This window comes from Mirounga angustirostris, unplaced genomic scaffold (genome assembly GCF_029215605.1).
Source record: "Mirounga angustirostris isolate CCGP_5_RB_7025 unplaced genomic scaffold, mMirAng1.0.hap1 SCAF_5, whole genome shotgun sequence".
NCBI classification, from domain to species: Eukaryota; Metazoa; Chordata; class Mammalia; order Carnivora; family Phocidae; genus Mirounga; species Mirounga angustirostris.
Window position 1 is genome coordinate 37,602,506 of NW_026991713.1, and position 22,695 is coordinate 37,625,200.

At 36.5% G+C, this 22,695-nt stretch overlaps 1 protein-coding gene across 4 annotated transcripts in view; it reads right to left on the reverse strand.

Annotated features, from left to right (window-relative positions):
* Positions 1-22,695, reverse strand: part of ACSS3 (acyl-CoA synthetase short chain family member 3) — a 140,667-nt gene that overhangs the window by 74,167 nt on the left and 43,805 nt on the right. For 3 of the 4 annotated variants that reach the window (XR_006790593.3, XM_045872901.3, XM_054506900.2), the window contains exons 3-5: positions 18,089-18,277; positions 13,720-13,854; positions 10,069-10,209 (exon numbers count right to left, since the gene is read on the reverse strand). Coding sequence is in view for 3 of the 4 variants with exons in the window: in XM_045872901.3 (XP_045728857.1) it covers positions 10,069-10,209; positions 13,720-13,854; positions 18,089-18,277 (465 nt within the window). In the remaining variant the exon portion in view is untranslated. The remainder of the gene's footprint in view (positions 1-10,068; positions 10,210-13,719; positions 13,855-18,088; positions 18,278-22,695) is intronic. The other variant, XM_045872902.3, reaches the window with a different exon arrangement.

The window sequence follows — 22,695 nt, forward strand, 5'->3', positions numbered from 1 at the left end:
TGTCTACATCAGTTCACTTCTAGAATCCATTTTCACAGACCATTCTTGACTTTCTAAAGAAAACTTAAGACCTCACAGAACCACAAGTAATAAAAATTTTTTTCCAGGGGTGACATAAATTAATGACATTACATTTACAGACATTTTTCCAGAATAAAAAAGGAAACTCTCAAAATTAAGTGCACAGAAAAGTCAAAGGTAATTGTATTCTTCAAACACCGGCTAACGTAAGGATGGCTATCCCTTAATATTATTAAATAATAATAGGATGCTTAGAGGAAATAAAGTCATATTCTAACTGGAGCCTCATTACAATGGTATACTGGGGATCGTGCTAGTATAGTATTAAAGCTAAACAATCCTTTAATGATGAATTCTGGAATTCTGACAAAGCAATCCTCCTGGGCCAGATCTAAGGCTGACAGATTCACCTTCTATTACATTTGGGGCAAAAGTAGGCATTGCTACATCACAGTATTAAGGCTTTCATTAACCAGTTTCTAGCAGCTATCCGTGATATTGAACATATTCAACTTTAACACAAGATTAATATTTGAAAACTGGCACAAGAGTCACCATAAATAAAAGCTGATGATAAATTTAATAATTGCATTTATTGCTTCACTATAATCATTAATCATCATTGGCTTAAAAAGGCTTAACCATGTGAATATTCAGAATGGTCAAGTGAATACTTGCTAAAAAAACAAGCTATATTTCACTCACATGAATTTTGAAACTTCCTTTAGTAGAGCAATTAATATTACTCTATGCAGAAAATAATTATTTTACCTAAAGGCAAACACGACCCTAATTGATACACGTACTACTAGCTGGAACTTTCTAGCGTAACTCAGAAGCTTTAACGTGCATACGTGAATCAGAGAAATGAAAAACAAACTGACTTTCCACTAGTTACTAAAGTTGCTGCTCTCCTCAGGTACCACTAATAAAACACAGGTATCAAGCTGTGGAACACATTTTATCTACCAGCGGAAACACCTGGCCTCTTGGCAAATGTCTCATGCAGCTTCATTGGCATTTGACAGCTACTTTCTACATTGTATGACACGGTTAGCATGCAGCTGGCTCTCCTGATCACCATCGGAGTATCAGAAATCCTTAGTCCCCTGCCAGTAGGTTTCACACGTGCACTTTCCCAGTATATTCTGTACTATCTTCCATGAACTTCCCTCATTACTTTGTTTTACTGAGATCTTTTTTTATGATTCAGTACCTTGAGGAATTTGATAGTCATCAACTTGCAAATTTTTTATTCATTTTGTAGAGAAGAAAAAGTGAAGCCTTTTTTCATAGATAATATGCTCTCCATATACTATGGTAGACAGTGATAAGTAATGTCAGTAATGATTTCATTTAAGATGTTTTAGAATTTTCTGTCCATCTACCAGTCCCTGCATTTAGAGCTCATTGTTATCAATAATTCAAAATATTATTATAACTAGGTACATTTTTAGATTATACTGTAAAAAGGGTAAGACGAATCAACTGAGAATGATAAAAAGGAAGAAAAGGCTAGAAAAAAACATGAGTAGTAATTCATTTGTAAAACTAAAAAGATAATTTAAGGAATAAACTATCAAATTTCTCTTTCCCTCTCAAGGGGACTTTATCCTTTACCCTTCTTTAAAGGATTATTAACCAATGCCGCTTTCCCCAGAAAATGGTGAGTGCTAAAATCCATTTGATGCCAAAAAAGTGGGACTTAAAAAATGAGACCATGCATGAAAAAACATTTAAAATTATAAAGTATCGGGGTGCCTGGGTGGCTCAGTCGTTGAGCGTCTGCCTTCGGCTCGGGTCATGATCCCAGGGTCCTGGGATCGAGCCCCGCATCGGGCTCCCTGCTCGGCTGGAAGCCTGCTTCTCCCTCTCCCACTACCTCTGCTTGTGTTCCCTCTCTCGCTGTGTCTCTCTCTGTCAAATAAATAAACAAAATCTTTAAAAATAATAAATAAAATTATAAAGTATCTATAATTTAGTATTATCTATAATTTAGTATCCTATTAACAAAAATATTTCTTTAGCTCTAGCAATTATTGCTTTTTATTTTTCCCTGTGCTGATACCACCCAAAGCCAGAAATGTCCAAACAACTAAAGGTTGCCATCAAAGATTCTCATTAAAAACAACTGAAATGGGGCGCCTGGGTGGCTCAGTTGGTTAAGCGACTGTCTTCGGCTCAGGTCATGATCCTGGAGTCACAGGATCGAGTCCCGCATCGGGCTCCCTGCTCGGCAGGGAGTCTGCTTCTCCCTCTGACCCTCCTCCCTCTCATGCTCTCTGTCTCTCATTCTCTCTCTCTCAAATAAATAAATAAAATCTTAAAAAAAAACAAAAAACAACTGAAATGGAGCAAATAGAGGAAAGCCGTGATGTCTGTTTTTCATTGGTCTTTGATATCCACTTATTTTTATCTTTTTTAAGGATAAGTATAAAAATTTCTGTCAAGTATCATTTTACCATTCATTAATCCAGATAATAGATCTGAAATTTGGTCTTTGCCTCCAAAATATTTGGGTAATAATTACCAATTTTCTGAGTATTTGATATGGTGTAGGAAAAAAACCTGCGTAATTCCATGTTCTTTCATGTAGATCTTTCATAGAAAGTTTGAAAGTAAAATAAAAATGGAAAGATTAGGTTAAAAAAGAGAATTTCTTTATTATAATATTAATATGTGACTAAAAATAAGATGATAAAGCTTTTTTTGTTTGTTTCTTGTTTGTAATCACATTTTCCAGGTAATGATAATTAAAATGCAAAAGAGAAACTTTGTTCAGTCTCTGAAAACACATAAATCATGCTCAAAAATGAAATCATTATATTCTAATAGTCAAAATAAATCAGAAACTAAAAACTCTTTTAAACATATTTGAGGGACATCTGGGTGGCTCAGTCAGTTAAGTGTCTGCCTTCGGCTCAGGTCATGATCCCTCATCAGGCTCCTTGCTCAGCGGGTACCCTGCTTCTCCCTCTGCCTGCCACTCCCCCTGACTGTGCTCTCTCCCTCTCTCTCTCCCTCAGTCTCTCTCTCTGACAAATAAATAAATAAAATCTTTTTTAAAATAAATAAATAAAACATATTTGAAATCTTGAGTATGAGGTAAAAACAATCAATATCAGTGCTTACCCCTAAAACCCAAGCATGCTGCATTTTACTCTCTTGAATGTCTGTTATTACTTTCCTTATGTACTTGTACTCTATCTACCTTAAAAATTAAAACATTGGATAAACTAATGTATTGTCAGAAAAGCCCTGTAACCTGCCAGTATACTGTTCTGGTATTTGTAGTATTAGCCATAACACTTAAAGTCTACTGGAAAACTTGAAAGACTTCTGGGTGGGAATAACACTCTATACCCCAAATAAAGACATGAAAGTGAATTCTACCTCAAAAATGCAAAAGGAGACGACATAAAGGTGCTTTTTAAAACAAACAAAACAACAATAATAATACATTTTTAATGTATATGGGCATTTTAAAACTTCAATCCACATAGGTAAAATTAAAGGCTGGTTATTAGTCACCCATGAATAGGACCACAGAATCATCCCAGATGGTTCTTTATGATTTCCAGTTTAATGAGCTTCCTTTGAAAACAAGGAAAACCACAAAATATCATAAATGGGGCCATTAAAGTAAAACATAAAAGAGAACCTGTCTGCATCAAGTGTGGTATGCAGTTTTGGTTGCCACAACTTAAGAAAAATACAGAACAATATGGGTTTTAGCAGCAGAAGAAGAAAGACTGAGTGTGGTAAGATTTTGAGTTTAGGATTCTTCATCCTAAAAGTGGGTTTTTTTCCTTAGTTGATTTATAAAAATCTGAAAAGCAAATCTTAAAATACTCAGGTAAGAGAAGTTTAGAGTACTCAACAAAACTTCATACTTTTTAAGTTGAGCCCCTTTGTCATCCTACTCTGTAACAAGCTTATATAAAACAAATATGCATATTTTCATCCATGATATATGTATTTATTCACACATCTATGTGTAAATATATATGCTTATGCATATGTGCATGCATGTTTCAATTCAACCTGACAAGTTGGAAAAAAACAAAAAGAAAGGGTAAATATTTTACCTAAATACAAGAAATCGATCACAAGATGATGATTGGGGTCAAGTGAATTGAGAAATAAAAGATTGAGTTCTGATTACTTAAAAAATCCAACAGATCAACAATAATCTTGTTCTTATAATGGCTTTACTGATGATATCCCCTCTTTCTAGAATGAACCACCACCCCACCTCTTCCCTAAACGTGGTTAGCTCCTACTTCATCAGAGAACGACTTAAAGACATCATGAAAGTGCCACCTCATCTGGAAGTTGTCCCCAACCCCAGTTTGTGTTAAGTGTCTCTCCTGATTCTTCCTTGGCTCCCAGGCTGGCTCACGTCCTTGGAGTGACCAGCTGGACTGAGGGCTGCATTTTCCCCCCTATTCTGAGAATGCTTCTTCATCTTCAGCACAGTAACTGCCGTGGAGTAGGCATGTAATCCATTTGTTGACTGATTCAATACGTGAACAGTTGAGTGAATACGCACATGTAAGAAAAATACAATTCTTGTTTTAAATAGTCTTCTTTGTTCAGGAGAAAGCTTTGAAACTTGTTGAACTTAGTGATTCGTATTAGTAGAAATGGAATGGTTCCATATGGGATAGTGCATCAAACATAAAATCTCTTGCTGCCGGCTTTCGGAGGGCTCTGAAGCTGCCTCTACAGAGGATACTTTAGCAGCAATATTTTTTATTGATCTGAACAACTGTGAGATAAGAAGCAAAGGTATAGCAAGTTTAGCATTTTAACTGCAAGCATTGTACCACAGATAAAAAAAAGTTCACTGCTTTTTTATTTGACTTTCTCCTATGTTTTGTTCTAGGGTAGGAAATATGAATGCCACCTAACATGTAGGAATAAAGGTGACATAAATTGTGTAAATGCACATCAGAACCAAAGGCCTACCACCTTCTCATTATGCCTTTCTTTCTTTTTTGTTCACTTGCTTCTTTCTGGTTTTTTTCTTTTCTTTTTTTTATTATGTTCAGTTAGCCAGCATATAGTACATCATTAGTTTTTGATGTAATGTTCAATGTTTCCTTAGTTGCATATAACACCCAGGGCTCATCACCACACATGCCCTCCTTAATACCCATCACCCAGTTACCCCATCCCCCCACCCACCTCCCTTCTGTAACCCTCAGTTTGTTTCCTGGAGTCCGGAGTCTCTCATGGTTTGTCTCCCTCTCTGATTTCTTCCCATTCAGTTTCCCCTCCCTTCCCCTATGGTCTTCTGCTCTATTCCTTATGTTCCACATATGAGTGAAACTGTATGATAATTGTCTTTCTCTGCTTATTTCACTTAGCATAATCCCCTCCAGTTCCACCCATGTTGATGCAAATGGTGGGTATTCATCCTTTGTGATGGCTGAGTAATATCCCATTGTATATATGAACCACATCTTCTTTATCCATTCTTCTTTCTTTCTTTCTCTTTCTTTTTTTCTTTTTCTCCCTCCCTCCCCTCCCTCCTTCCTTCCCTTCCTCCCTTCCTTCCTTCCTTTTCTTTTCTTAAAGTGCGTTTGACATACAATACTATATTAGTTTCAGGTGTACAACATAGTGATTCAATATTTATGTACATTAGGAAGTGATCACCACGATAAATCTAGCTACTACCTGTCATCATACAAAGTTGTTATATATTATTAATTATATTCCTTATAGTTTGTACATTGTATCCCTGTGTCTTATTTATTTCTTAACTGGAAGATGGTACTTCTTTATCCCCTTCCCCTATTTTGCCTATCTCATCAGGCCCTCTGCTCTGGCAACAATCAGATTGTCCTCTGTATCCATAGGTCTGTTTCTGTTTTGTTTTGTTTCGCTTTTTAGATTTCACATATAAGTGAATTCATACAGTATTTGTCTTCTCTGCCTGACTTTTTTCTCTTAGCATGAAGTCCTCTCATGGTTTCCTTTCAATCCTTTGCTTTCTTTCCCCCTTTCTCCTGCTCTCCTTTTCTGCTTTGGCACTGGACTTTTGTTTTGTTCCTTCAGTGTGTGCGTGTGTGTGATTATCACTGTCCCTTCATGATATCAAGCTGGAAGAAGATACATATGACCATCACTAAATCTCCCTCTCCCCAAAGGACACCCCATCCAGATGAGGGATTCTTCCATCGTGCAGTACTTTGAAGTATCTTGAATAAAGGCACCCAAACTAAATAGGATAGAGGCCTACAACACTGCAGAAATGTATGCAAAGCAGCTCAATTGTGGTTGCTGGATTATTTACAGCAGCTGACAGATTAACCTCTCATACAGCAACCTGACAAATCCAGGGTTGGCAGATGCAGAGATGCAAATATGCCCTAAATATATCTGCAACTATTAACCAAAGAACAGATTGCCTTATGAGTGTCTTAGATGTGCCTATGAGAAATGAGTATTTTTAAGCAGAATATTTTTATGGGCTCACAACATTATTTTTCCTCATGTAGATCAAAGATTGAGAGAACAAATTATATGATGCCATGAAATTTATACTTAAATGCTTCATAAATGTATGTGTGCTCATCTTTCCTGTACTTCTATTCTGGGAATCCAAGTATTAAAATTTCAGATCCCATTAATCCTGATTATACCTACCAAAGTGAAATGAGAATCTTTTGAATAAAGAGGAGTCTGGGAACTAACTGGAGAAGCAAAAGATCATTTAACAAATATTCTGAGGATTTATCATGGCCCAATTTTTAGGATAGTGACATAGTGGAGTCAAAGATGTATGAAATATATTCTAAAACCTCTGAAAACATGCAATGTTATGAAGATAAGTAAACAAAAACTAGCAGCGATAAGGTAGAATAAAATAAGTAGCATAAAGATTTGTTGACAATGTATAATTTCAACACAACTGAAATTCTAAAGTGCACTAGAGGGATGAAGGAAGTAGTTCTGAGGGACCTGAGAGATGACTTTTTCTTGCCCTTCTGCATGCCCTACTGTGAAAACCTCCTCACTCCCATGCTTAAACACTAAAGGTCTATCACTCAACCCAGATGCACTTCTTAGACCCAGACCTTCACTTCCAACTTCTGGCTAGGCACCTCCACGTTAATGTCCCAAAGATGCATCATACTCAATGTGTCCCCAAATTCGCAGTTTCCCCTGCCCTAAACCACCTCCTATGTTTAGTAAATATGCAAAAACCATTCTCCCATGTTCTGTGTCAAATCTTGAACCCTTCCTCTGCCTCACTCCTATCTTTGAACAAAATGTGATTCCTCTTAATTAAGTGTGCTATCCTAAGTAGAGTCCTAAAAGCCTGAAAACGAATCTCCTTGCCTCCATCGTGTGTACCTGTCTATCTTCCCAACAAAATGGTGCAAGGGTTTACCTTCCTTCATGTTCTTCTCTCCCTCTTAAGTAGCATTAGTGCCCTCCATTCCTTATATACAGAATATGACCTAAACTTCTTGGCTAAATTTTAAGAGTCTGGCCCCTGCCTATATATCTAGTCATTTCTCCTCCTCACTTATACCAGATGCACTAGCCATCCTGGAAACTTCCTTTGCTTATGCTAACCCTTTCTGCCCATACTGACCTGCTCTCGGTGATGCCACTCTATGAAGAAGTTTTATCCATCCTTCAAATGTCATCTTATAAGAGCTTTCTTTGACCACCCTTTGATGGAACAGCTCTCCCACTCTTCCCACCACTGGGTCCCATTACCATGCTTTATTTTTGTTCATAACACTTTTCACATATTCCATAGCTCTTTGTTTCATGCCTGGGTCCTGGCTATAGAGTACAAGCTTCTAAAAAGACAGCCAGACACATATTTGGATGCTCAGTCATATTTGTTGAACTTATTGACTGTAATCCTTCAGATACAATTCAATCTCATTTTTTCCCTGAGAAAGAAAAAAATAGTGTTGTCCTTTTAGAGCAAGGATCACAGTCTACCTTGCACCGCCTGCATTCATGTATATTTCAAACCACTAGACTGAAGGGACTGTGGTTCACTCATATCTTTTGCACAGAATGAACACGCAATACACGTATATTGAATGGACCTGAATTCAACATAGAGATCTATAATCTGAAATAGATTATCTTTAGGATGGCACATTAGGAAGAAAATAAGAATGACTGAATCTTCAAACGATCTTCAGTTTGGGCATCTAGGACTCCAGAAGAGAAGTTCTTTACCCAGACACAACCTGGAAAAGCTAGGATCCTTCCGTATTTGGAACCAGAAACCACCACTTTTCAAATCTGACGCTGTACATGTTACTGTCATTTCTCCCACATTGGCTGAATCAGTTTTGAGTTGCCGACAAACTCTTCTTCTGTTCCTGCCATAAAGATTCCCATCCAGGCCACGGTGAAGTTCAGGGTAATTTAAACTCTTGAAGTGGCAGAAATGTTCTTATAAGAATCCTTCAGGCTTACAGGAGCTAAAGTGATTTTTGGAGGGTTCTTTTTTATTTGGTTAGGTTATACTATGTTTTCAGGGTCGGGGATTTCCTCTCATGTTGATACTTTTCTATAGGATTATAACTTTCTGAATCCCCTTTTATTTTACAGCCAAACATTCAATTAGACTCTAGGTGGCTGGTGCATAATGCAGAAATGCAAAAGGTGGAGGGTTATGGTTTGGGTCCAGAAGATCATTTGGACTGCTTGAACAAGGCACAGTCAACACCATGAAGGAATATTTTTCAGATGACCAAAGCTGTTGCAGAAATCAAAAGATTTTGATTCTACAATGACATAAATATATTTATGTATATGCATTTACTTATTTATTTATGCACTCAACAAAAATTTTTTTTTAAAGACTTTATTTATTTATTTGAGAGAGAGAGAATGAGAGAGAGCACATGAGAGGGGGGAGGGCCAGAGGGAGAAGCAGACTCCCTGCTGAGCAGGGAGCCCGATGTGGGACTCGATCCTGGGACTCCAGGATCATGACCTGAGCCGAAGGCAGTCGCTTAACCAACTGAGCCACCCAGGCGCCCTGCACTCAACAAAAATTTATTAAGTACCCAACTACATACAAGATACGAAGGTAGACTAAAATGTAATAAAACATGGTCTCTGTCCTCAGAGAGAATATATTCCCTACCAAATGTTTCCTTTTTTGACAAGCAAGTGAGTTTTCTATGGAACATCTTAATTTTTCTTTTTAAAAACTAATCAAATGGAACCACTATTTTAAGAATATTAACAAATTATATTCTCAGAACTCTGATGCTACAGAAATCGAATATTAATAAAGAGGCCACTGCTCTCCAGGGTGCAAGTGATCATGAAAGTCTCTTCTCCCACTAAAATTTTATGATTCAATGACTATTGAACTCCTTAATAAAAATGACTAGGAAGATGACATGGCAAGACTTTATGAAGTTGTATGAAGAAACAGTATTATTGGAGATACAGGCAAAAGTGATATTTATTTGTTATCTGACACCTTCAAAAATATTGATACTTCTAACTTTGTCTTGTGAAAACATCTTTCATGTAAGCGGATTTAAAAATTCTTGAGTGTCTTCAGTGCTGCAAATCACATAGTTCAATACTCAGGATAAATTGCCTGTTGTTCAAACTGTCTAGGTCAATTCTCAAACTTGCATTTATAACAAAGAATTAAATTCCCTTAGATCAAAAATCAATTCCATACTCTACAAAAGTTATACCTCAATTTAGAAAATAAAAATATTTCATTTAAAACACAGTTTTATAAAATTGTATTAAGCCAACTGATGTTTGATCAAATATCCATTCATCTTAAGAGCTTACTAAAGCAATTGCAACTTGCTGATATATGTGAAGATTCTGGAAGAAATCGGGTCAAAGCATTTGACATTAAACGTAATTAATATTTTTCAAGATTTAAACACAACATTCCCTTAAGATACAAAGTACCCAAGTCTAATCCACTAGGTACAATCTGCATTCTCAGTCAGTAATCAAATGTTCTCGGTGCACAAGAATTCTGCCGCTACAGATACTTATCCCTCAGAGAGCAAATACCTTGGGCAGCCCCGTTGTTCCGGATGTGTAAAGAATATACAGCGGATGTTCTGAAAGAACAGGAACACAGTCATGTGACTGTGCTTTGGCCATCTCTTCATCCCAATCGAGGTCACGACCTGGAGCCAAAGGAACTGTCTCCTACACAGGAAGTATACAGGAATATGCACTGAACAAAGGAGGTTACAGCAGAACAATGGAGACTGACTAAATCTATATATATTAGTCTGAGCAGCTGACTGAAAGTCTAGGCCTAGATAGCACTAAATATCAGATTGATGACTACATATTTCAGGGTCATGAGTTAAAAATATTCCTAAAAAGTCCGACAGTTTAATGTTGGCTTCAACTTGAACTGACCAAAGAACATGTTTTATTCAAATCTAAGGATATCTTTAAGAAATCCAAAGTGATGCAGTCATGTTTTCATCAACAGTCAGAGCTTAACTAACAGAGGTTCATGTTTTCCATAAACATATGTACACTATTAACTTTATAAACCAATTTCTATTTTTCTAACTTCTTTTCTTTTATTTTGGAACTAAAGTCTTCATGATGAAATGTCAACTAACCCATTAAAATTTTTCTTTATACAAGGGCAATTTAGAACTAATACTGTGGCCGTCTTTCCAAATGAGAAAATATTAAATTATTTTCAGGGATGGAGGAGAAATCAATTTTTGCTTTTTCAAGAACAAAAATTCATTTTGAAAATTAATGAGCATAATTAATAATTAATATGGTAGAAATGTTTGTGTCCTTTTTTATTCCTTGAGCCAAGCTCTGTGTTGTAAACTTCATGGTAATAGAGTCATGAGTTAGAGACAATTAAAAGAGATTAGACCTCTTTATTTAAAATACTGCCAACAAAACGAGCCAGAGAGATAAAGAGTAAGGAAGTGGCTTATGGAAAAATTATTCTCATGGGGAGTCACAACTATTTAAGTAGAATTAAGATTCAGTGCATGCCTGATTATTTTCTGAAATGTTAACTAAGCTCCAGATGACACATCAGGAAGTTTATATTTGGTGAATTTATTAGTTTAGGTACAGGCAAGGCTACACATTCCTCAGTGAAAGTTAGTAAGATCCACCATCTAAAGAGACTACGTAACCATTCATTTCATCAAGGTGATCCCCTAGTGAAGCCCAAAGACTCTGAGGGATTTAGAAAAGCCAGGCCATTTCCATTTTTCAGGATACTGAATATATTAATCAGGGTTGTAAATATGGTCATATATTTAAGTGAGTACATTTACAAAATAACACTTCAATCTAATATCACAAATAAAATGCCTTTGTGAATAAACACATTACAGATAACAATCAGAATTGAACTGCGTAAAGGTGAAGTTTAAGGCCCAATTGGCTTCTCTGGCCTCACTCTGATAGACCTTGAATGTGCCAATGAGATAAATAAAAATAGTTAACTATAACCAGATTGTATATTTCCATTTGTTTTTATGAATCAGATAAACACAACTAATTTCAAATCACCAAGCCTTTGACATTACAATAACAGACCTATAAAAAAAAATTATCACACTGCCTAATGAAAAATGTCAATTGAATGATCACAAAATCGAATGAAATGAGGATTAAAAGAATGGTTATTCTTCAGGCTAAGAAAATCCTTTACAGGCATATGTAAAGAAGACTTGGCAAAAGGAAGAGAGGGAAAAATCATCATTAGCTTTTACATATATACATTTACTTCTATAGACATGTCCTGTTATCATTCTTAAAAGGCCAATAATATTGGCAGAGCACCAGAGTTGACTGATGTGATGTTCTTTTGATTCTGTCATTGCTTGCTTGAGGCTTAGGAATGGCAGCAAGGTTTTTACCTCCTTTGGCAAAAATGCAATCCTGGTTAATGAGACACACCACTGAGCCTCATAATTTGTGTCTCTAAACTGAAAGCAAAGCCAGTCCACCTGGCTTAATTACTAACTAAACAGCAGGCCTACCACAAGGGACAAGAGATATCCAAAGCCCTCATCTAAAATAAAGATGAGTCAAAATAGAGGGCAGAGTCTCAAGAAAAAAGGAAAGAGAGAGAAAGCCAGTTATGGGAAGGAGGGATGGAGGCAGGGATATCTACCTATAAAGAGGAAAGAGAAGAGATTTGCATTAGAAAAATCTGAATAGGAAACTTGCATTTCCATTTCAAGTGTGTTTATAAAGTAAAAGAAATAGCACATATCTTATTGATTAAAAGTCATTGAACCAAAGTTCAAATCTTGGCACCAAGATTATTAGCTGTGACTTTGGGCTATGACCTCTCCATAACTCAGTTTCTTCATCTGTAAAATGGGGCCAGGAATAGCATCTACTTCCTTGGTTTGTGAAAATTAAATAGGAAGTATATGAAAGTACTTAGCTTTGGGCCTAGCATAAGTTCCTTACAAATTCATGAGTTTATGTATATGCAAATGCCACACACATACTCACAGAAACGCTTGTGTGTGTGTGTGTGTATGTGTGTTCCTACCTTTCCTCCAACCTCCTCATACCCAAATCCTCTTTTATTGCTGACTCTCTATTCCTTCCTTAACAGCAACAAGCCTTCTTAAAAATATGCTTGAGGGCATCTGAAAGAAACTCAAAATTCTTTGAGACCGTAAGGATATTAAAATCAATGAGTGCAGCAGTTCATGAACCAGAGACTACTAAAACTTTACACAGAAACTTAATGTGGTAATGGGAATTGCTAGGTGGTAATCAAAATGACATAGTTTTAATGCTTTCTATTCTTTTATCTTGTCATTTAAGCATTTTCTGCAGATAACCTCTCAAGAGTTCCATAAAATTACATGATTCTTTGCACTCTTATCATTTTTCTTCTGCAAAAAATTTTAATCTGCTAGGAACCCAAGTTGGTTCCACTATAAATAGCTGACACTTGCATGGATGTAAAAATAAGGTGATCATTAGATCAAATTTACTAGGAAAAGCACCGTAAGATGTATTCATTGTGGTCTTAGACTGTTTTTTCTTCCTTCATGGATCACAGAATAATATATGTTTAGAATATTCATATTTTGTTTTCCTGAACATAGTTTTATTTCCAGACTAAATGCTTTCTCTAAAATTTTAAAAGATAATTTTTCCTATACAAATTAATCATACCACTCCACAAGGCAGGAGAGCTGAGGGATCAAGAATGTGGTCAGAGTGCATGTGTTCAAATCATGACCCTGACATTCACTAGCTGGGCACGTTATTTTATCTCTGTTCATTGGATTCCTCTTACATAACAGGAATAATGCTATTATGTAGCTCATAAGTTATCAGCAAGATTTTTTAAACTATTCATTAGTAAAGTATCAAAAATCATATAGTAAACAGTGTTTGTTAGTATCATCGTGATTATTATAATTTAATACATGACACCAAAATAGACTATTCATAGAATCCAATTCATTAACATTACATATTATTATATGTGTTTCAATCTTTTTGTTTTAAGCTAGTTTTTTCATAAAGACAGAAAACATCATTCATACCTTTTTTTTTTTTGCAAAAATGGTGACATTCAGGAAGTCTATTTAATAGTTAATAAATCTAGTGTTTTTTTCACATGGTCAAAACTAGAATCATCCTTAGCACATCACCATAAGCAAGCACCAAATTCAATATTCATATTACCATATTTGGACGATTATAAATGAGCATGTTATCTGGCTTGTGTTGTCCCAGTCTCAGTGCTTCTTCTAGAAGGGGAATGTATTCTACTCTTCTTCCAGGTTCAATCCCAAATGATGCTGTAACAACCACCTTGGGCTGCAACAGAAGAATCACAATAATTGAGAAAGTTGAGCAATACTAATTAGGCGAGCACAATATTTCAGGTGCAGGTTGGCAATTTAACATTTTTAAAGAAGTGTTGTAATAATTCTGTTCTCTATTGAGTAAGTGACCTGAAAACAATAAACCCTTTGTAAATGTTGTAGACCTAACAACTTCCACAGAGATCTCACTTACCTGCTCCAAACTTCCTGTTCGGTGATGCTTTGGGCCAGTAAGTACGAGCTGTTTAAAAAATATTTCCCAAAGAATTCACGAAGCCAGGTAGAATTGTCCTGAACAGGTGACATGCAATCCTAGAGGCCCTGTATTTACCGAGGCACCCACACTGGTTGGTTGGTGCTGAAGTTGTAGTGTTTCTTAGGTGGGAAGGGTCAGCCTGTTGCTAGCAGGAAGGGTTACTACATTTTTTTATGTCAGCATCTCTGCTTAAATGTGACCACAAAAAAAAAGGGACCTGAATCTCTGATTTTTTTCTTTCATGATTCTTTTCTCATTCTAAATACATTCATTTTTGCCAAATACTATATTTGTAATTTTGTTGTATTTTTCTTAAAAGGGCCCCCAAGGGATTTAAGTTTCAAGCCCCCCAAAGCCTGAACCTGTCATTAAGTTACACTTGGCACTTTTCTTTACCTGACAACTTGCTAGTCCTTCTTCAAGATATACTGTGGAGTAGCCAAAAGGTGTCCCTGGAGGGAGCTGAAGAAGTCAGGGTTAATCTCCATTCTGGGCAGGCCCCAGATGTCCACCTATAGTCAAAATGTTCCTTCAACCCCACACTGAACAGGAAGATCCCCAAGGCCAAATATGGATCCCATTTATCTCTGTGTCTTCTATGCCTGGTCCCAATGCTCGCCATACCATAAACTCTCAATAAATGTTTTTGGAACTGAACCAAAAATTCTCATTAATTTGCAGAAACAAACATGTCTTTATCCTTTTAAGTATACTGTTTCTTCACCAAGAAATCCAAAGCAAAGGAGGCAGATAATAAATTATTCAGGAGACAGATAATCAATCCAAGATAGTGCATCCATTCCTGAATTCTGATTTCTAGTTATAATGCATTTCATCTAGGAAAGGTTTATATTATACCAAGTTATGCATATATCATACTGTCTGCTTTTTGAATATCATTTAATATTCATGGAGCTGAGGCTCAGTGCAGTTACATAGCTTGCCCCAGGTTACAAGTGGTGGAATCAGAAAGAGGGCTAGTTCTGTCTGGTTACAGAACCTTTCTCTTCACGCTGTATCAAGCTGCCTTTTAAAAGAAAAAAAAAAGAAAGAAAAGAAAAATAAGTCTTGTTTCCTTTTATTATATTTTTAAAGACCTGACATTTGAATAGAGTTCACATTTTAATATCTGCAATACTCACAAAAGTAATTCTAGACAACATTCCCTAAGATTAGAATTCAGAATAAATGAAAGTAAGTTCCATATCAAATTAAAAATATATAGAGAATATATCAAAGCTTGAATAATTTAATAAAGTCAAAATTAGACTCTTTCCATCAAAAAAAGAATCCCTTCTACATTTCTATTCAACAGCCTTTTATTGGAGATTTTATTTGGTCTAGACTGACTTGTTAGGATACTGTGCAGTCTTCCCATCTTCATCTGTTAAAATAAAGCTTTTTCTTGAGGCAATTTATTTGAAAATCATGACATCGAAATCATTCCTGATTTCAACTATTCATTCTATCCAAGTATCTCAGATATATATCTCTATCTCCTCACCTTTAATTTGACCTGTTCAATGGTCATGCCTATAAGCATATACACTCATTGCTTAAACTCCTTAAGAAAGGTGTGTGTGTGTATGTGTGTGTGTGTGTGTGTTGATGTGGGAAACAAAGGCAGAAGAAAAATTATTAAATTTCCTTACTACCTTACAGCCCATTGACAAGTCCTTGAAACAGAGTGACATTCCTCTAGGGACTCAGCTGTCTCGATGTTAATACTTTGCTAAGGGCAAAAGACAATCTTAGCCTGACCCCCAGGACCCTGTAAGTCTACTTTAACATATAAAAATTCCTTTGGAAACTTACTTTATCTCTATCCCCCCAAGATACATGTTGGCAATCATCCTCCAAGTATATGCTCCACCACTATACACATCTGAAGAGTCTCATGACTGAGTTTTTCCTAAACATAACAATGACCTTTTCCTAACAACAGCTAGCCCCTTCCGGATCCTGGAAACTTTGTTTCCAAAATACCTGGGAGGCTTATGCTATCCTTAACCCCTTCCCAACTTGAAAGTATATCACAGGCCACTCCTCATGACCCCAATGCAGCTCTCTCTGCCAACGGGTTCTGTCTCTGTTCTTTAATAAAACCACCTTTTTGCACCAAAGACGGCTCAAGAATTCTTTCTTGGCCATCGGCTTCAAACCCAAATGTCTTTCCTACATCATGTGTGATGAATAAAAACTTAGCCAATGATATACTATACATTTTATAAATCCTCATTTTTATGTATCTCAATTTCCCCACATCATATAATTTCCTTAAAAAGGAAATAATACATATAATACATCTCATACTTTTATCCAAATGGTATTCAGGATTTCTATAGCTAAAACGCTGGAGTCTATAGCTTCCTCAAAGGAGACCCCAGCAGCCCACTGGTTTGCAGGTAAGTGACTACTTCCCCCCTAGATTTATCTTCATAAGCACTGACTCAATATGTTTGAAAAAGAGAGAAAATAATCTATCCAATTAGTCCACAAACCAGCTTCTTAGTTCTACTAACTGATCTATTACCAGATGAAGTCAGATATGCAAACCCTCACTGTCTGCCTTGCACCCAGGGGACCCTCAATACCTATTAGTTCCCTTGTTAGGAAGGTCTCATCTCGGGTTTGTGAAACTCTGAAGGTCAACCATCTGTTACTCCCGTAACTACCTTCCTTCCTTAATCTTCCCACTGCTCTTACTCTGTTGCACATCGCCCATTACTTCACAGACAGACCACCTGCCAATGGGTCTTATTCCAGGCTCTCACCTCCCTCCCACTCACTATGTCATATTGCCTCCTGTTAGCATTGCTTAAATGTTTTGAGCAGGTGCTCAAAAACTTTGATGAGTCAAGGTCTACAGGACTCAGTTCAGACAAAACTGCCTTTGTAAGCTCACCACCTCTCCCTCTTCAGCCACCTCTGTCTCTTCCCCGTCCTCCCAATGAATTTTACCCTTTACTATCTCTTTAAAGACTCACATTCTTTTTCTCTCCTTTTGGATCCCACAACACCATTCTCTTCAACTGGCTGAATCTTAGGCAAGATCTAACTCAGATCTCAACTGCAGGAAGTCTGCTTCAGCCACTCCAGCTGAAAGAAGTCCTTCCTTCTTCTAACTCAGGGGTCTGTGAACAATGGGTGAGAACCAGACCCTGCCCACAGCATGTTTCTGCCGAGTTCTCTCGGGACGCTGTCATGTCCTCTGCTTCCACAGTGTGTAAAGTTGCTTGAGCACGGCTGGGGAGATGCTGAAACCACCTGTAACCCACAATGCCTAGAACAGTCACTGTCTGGTAACTGAGCAGAGAAAAGTTGGCTGATTCCTGCTCTCAGTTCATAAGGAGATGATAGCTAACCTTTTTTTAATAAGTACTAAATACCAGGCACTGTGTCAAATGCTTTCAATTCAGTATCTCAGTGATTGTTTCACCACAGCCTTATCAAGTTTGTTATTCTAGGACCCCCATTTAAACACGTCATCCACCCCCCCGATAGCCCTTCTTCACCACTTTGCTTATATCTCCAGTCCTGGAAGTATGTACGTTATAAAGCTACCATGTGTTCCATCCATTTGGTAAGGACCGCTCATTACCGAGTTCTCGGGATAGTACCTGGTATATAGTAGGAGGTTAATAAATATGTTAATGAATAAATTGGTTATTAGTTATTTTCCTTGTATGTCTTACACGCCCCAAATACAGGGCAAGCTAACTTGAAAGGTATGCATCTGATCTTATATTTTATAGTCCTCACAGCACCTGGCAAGATGTTTTTCACATAAGATTGACCCCAAAGTAAATTTTTGGGTAATATATATATGCCAAGGAAAACACAAATTTTAAGTAGCTCATTGGAAAGGAGAATCTTATAAGTACAGATCACTCTTGGATGGTTCATTCACAGACAAATATGGCTGTACTGTATGTAGACAGTACTTGATTTCTCCAAATAAAGCACCTACCTTTGCATGATCAATACGACTGCTTAGTTCTTTGGATGCAAATCCCCCAAAAATGAGACTGTGGATGGCTCCTATCCTTGCACATGCCAGCATGGTATACATCGCTTGCGGGATCATGGGCATGTAGATAACCACGGTGTCACCTTTCTTGACACCATGCTTGACCAAAACACCAGCCAGCTTAGAGACCTATAACAAAATCATTACATCAGCCAAGTGTTTTCTGTGTTACTTCACTAAACTTCTAAGACAGTAACACAAGATGATGATCATCATCTTGGTAGTGGTTTAAAGAAGCCTGAGTAACACATATTTGATGATGATGTAAGCTTAGACCGTAGCAGTAATAAAAGACACCTGTCTTAGAGTGACTATAAACCAACTTACTATTATTATGCAATATGAACTCTGTGGCTTAAATTTGCTTAATTATCCATTCAACAACATATTTACTGAGCAACTATGATGGACCAGACACCGTGTTTCAAGTCGGGAACACGAACAATGAAAAACAAAGACGCAGATATGTCCCTGTGGAGCTTTTATTCTAAAGGGGAAATTTGTCCCGTGAACAGAAAAGTAAAATAACGACAAATATGGACATATGTTGGCTTAACTGTTGAAAGAGACAAGTATGTGTCAGGAAAGAAAGCATTATCATACACTTAGAAGGTCAGTCAGACAGACTGTGTTATTATCATTCCTGTTTTAAGTATACGGTAACTGAGACTCAAATATAACAAATAGCTAACCTGGGACCAGAGAGGTAGTAAATGATGTAGCCAGGATACCATCACAAGTCTTTCAACCTCTTATTGTCCATTCTGCTGCCTGAAGCCAATTATTTTCTTCTTTATAGTTCTTTTATACTAATTATCTATACAAAGTGACCGCCCTCTATATTGAGATCAAACATGCAAACTTCTTTCTACTTTTAACACATGTTTTGGGGACCAAAACAGACTGTGTAAAATATACCCAGATCTAAGTGAATACAAAATTCAACATTCTTTCATTTAAAAAATGTATACCGAGCACCTGTATATGGCAGACACTCTTTTCTGATACATCTGTAAACAAAACAAGACCAAGATCTCTATCCTCAGAGGACTTATGTTTTAGCAGAGTAAATACTTACAATAAACATAAGTCAATTATGTATTATGTTAAAAGGTAGTCAGTACTGTGGGCGGAGGGGGGAGTAGAACAAAGTAGAGGGGTTGAGAATGAGGGGGATAGGATTCTCAATGGGACACTGAGGGTAGACCTCACTAAGAAAGTGACATTTCAGCAAGGACAGGTACACATTAAGAATAAGTGGATATCCACAGGTATGCTCTTTCCAGCAGAGAGAACAGTACAAAGGTGTGAGGGGGATCATCTGTGATGTGATGGAGTAACAGCAAGGAGACCAGGGAACTGGAACAGAAAGAACAAGGGAGAAAGTGGTGATAGATCAGGTCAGAGAGTGAAAGAAAAGGCCCAGATGAGCCCAATGGGCAATAGGAAGGACTACGGCTTGCCCTTCGATGTGACTGTTCAAGATAATGAACACAGGAGGCCTGAGACAAGGAATTGGGCCACAGGGCTATTCATGGATTTTTTCCTTTCATTCTACTTCTCCTACTTTTTCAGCAAGTTCAAAGGACTTGGAATTCTGATCATTCTTCCTTTTTCTCTTTATTCACTTCTTCTGTGCAGATGGGGAAAGATGTGGTCAAAGTTAAGGGCTCTGGTGAAAGATAGAAAGTAACAAACAACTCTCTTAGTGTTTTGCTCTCCCCTAACTATGTGCTGTAATTTAGTGTTATTTTTTAAGAACTCAAAGCTGCCCAGCAGAAAGTTATGAGAAAGATATACCAAAGTAATATAAATCGTCAATTTAAATTCTATTTGGAGCTCAAGACCAAGAAAAACACTGGAAAACTATAACCAAACCCTCAGGGTGCCATCCCCATAGAAAGTGGACATGCTCTGTGATCACATTACTGGGTATCCCATTTAAGGTACAGCGCTAGGAGAGGCCAATGAAAAGAGCTTATCCTATTTACAGCTATAATTTCAGCATCTTGAATAGTGTCTATTGTTGAATAAAAATGATCTTCATCCAAGACCCAACCTAGCAGTCATTCAGTAACTTTATATTCCAGTCTCACTTCACAATGTTGCTGGAAGATGCCTAACATCTGAAAGAAATTTTCGGTCCTCTGAAAGAAATGATATTGATGAATTCAAGAACTTTTTTGGGGGAAAAAAATCTCAAAATGACCAAATGTGATGACAAGACGTATTTAAGTTGGAGTCATGGCACATCTTTAAAAAAAAAAAAATGAGCCAACATATTAAAATTAGGAGGCTTCATATACAAATCCAGATTTCCAGGTTCTCCTGAAAAATTGTAAAGTCTAGCAACACTGGGCCTCTGTTTTGGAATGACAGCAATCAATTAAACCTGGTATCAGCGACTAGGTTGAACTCACCATTCCCTGGAGCCATTAATCACAGAGCATAAATTTTTCTTTCCATCCTGAGTTTAAAATATATTCTTCTACATCTTGTTTATTTTATGTTATATGCTTACACCATAGTTCTATGACCATAAAGGGTGTGATATATACTGATAATGAATTTTTTTTCCCCACCCGTTTCTCCTATTTATATTAGCTGCTTGGCTCAGGCATCTGAACTGTGAACCACTTCCCTGAAGACAATTAGTAAATTAGGCTGCACCAGGTCTGTATAACCACTAGATGGCGTCCATTTGGCCTTGTTAACCTTGCTTTTTGCAGTCTCTCAATGTTTTGATTCTGCGCTCACCACATCAGAGTTGCCATAGAGAAAAAAGTTTTACATGATCAATAGAGAAAATTTCTTTTTCAGTAGTGTCCAGGGTAAATGTCACTCCAATAAAATTTTACATTGTAAATTGTACACATATATAAAATTATATATATCTATGTATGTATATATATGAATGGAGTTGAATGGGAAAACATTTCTGGTGACACTAATAGGCATATAAAAAACAAAATATTAGCTCAAGCAAGAAAAATAAGTGGATATTGGTTTAATATGAAAATACGTGGTGATATTTCATTACGAAATATTTCTTACTAACATTAAATCTAGAGATAGTACGGGAGTCTTAGAACAGGATACTGAAGTCTTGTTTCAGACACAAATAAAATCGTTTTGAAAATAAGTGTAGGCAACAGCAAACAAGAAGAGGAAAAATCTAGAAATCCCAGTCATCCGAGAATCCATAATCACTCAAAGAAAGTGCTATGAAACTTCAATACAAAGGGCAATTTGTTTATTGCTATTTCACAGCTCATCTAGTTTTTATTGACTTTCAGATGGAAAAATTATCAAAGAGAAGGAAATCCGATATTATTTTTATTCAGTGTTAATATTCTTCTTATCCTACCATAGATATCTGAATGTAACTTTATAATTTCTATTGCTATCCAAAGAGAAAATAGTTAACATGTATCTTGTATAATCTATAGTTTCTCAATGAAAGGAAAAGTTAAATCATGTGTCCTTCACCCAACCCATATTCATTTTTGCACCTTCTTAAGATTGTGTTTTAATTTATCAACAATTTAATCATTTTCTATCACTCATACACCACTAAATTGGTTTTCCGTCTAATGTCAAGGGCAGTACACATGCTATGAAATCATGGTCAGGCCGTGCCTCTCTGCTAGCAGGAGGATAACTGAGCTGTGAAGGAAGCCCGAAGAAACAAAATGAATGTACATATTCATTTAGATACAACACTATTTGCTTCTTCCCACTAGAGACTATTTGAATTAATCATTATTTGGATTAATAGCTAATTTAAAGCCGCTCAAATGCATAAGTATCCTGTCATTGATTCAACTTATACAGTATGTGCTATGTATACTATCCTGAAGTCAAGTTTGCAGAGGCAAAATAGGAAGACATAGTCCTTAAAGCAAAGAAATGAAGAGTCCAGGGAAAAAGAACATAAATAAATAGTAATGACAAAGTAAGAAAATGTAACAGCAGATATTTATGTTATGTGAAATGGTATACACATAGATTTGGTTTAAATATAACATACATGCTTATTTTTGATATAAGTAAAAACTTTACATTTTAAAATTATAAAAAGAAAACATATTAGTATAAATAATAAAAAAGAATTTAATAAATTTTGTATGTAATCATTCTGCAAAATCTTCATTCAAAAGCAGTCTGTGGGTTAGTATAATTTCACGATCAAATTCCATAACACAACTATAAACATTAGGTGAAATTGATCAAAGACTATGTTCTGTAGAGTAAATTAGCACTTGCTTCACAAACAGCAAGTGTGTCTATCTAAAGAAAATCCTGTTTGTATGAGAAAGATAGTGTTGGTGTCCAAATTATAGTAAAAAGATAATAATTATGGGCAATTTCAGGGCCATTTCCAAGAAAATTATATGAAAGAGAAGACAAGAGGAAGCATATTTTCAAGCTGCAATGATGTCTCACTGCACACCCTGGTCCAACCAATCACAGAAAATATAACTAATGTAAAAACCAATTATAGTATCTGAGGAAGCAATCTTCTTTTCCTAAAATTCTACTTGAAA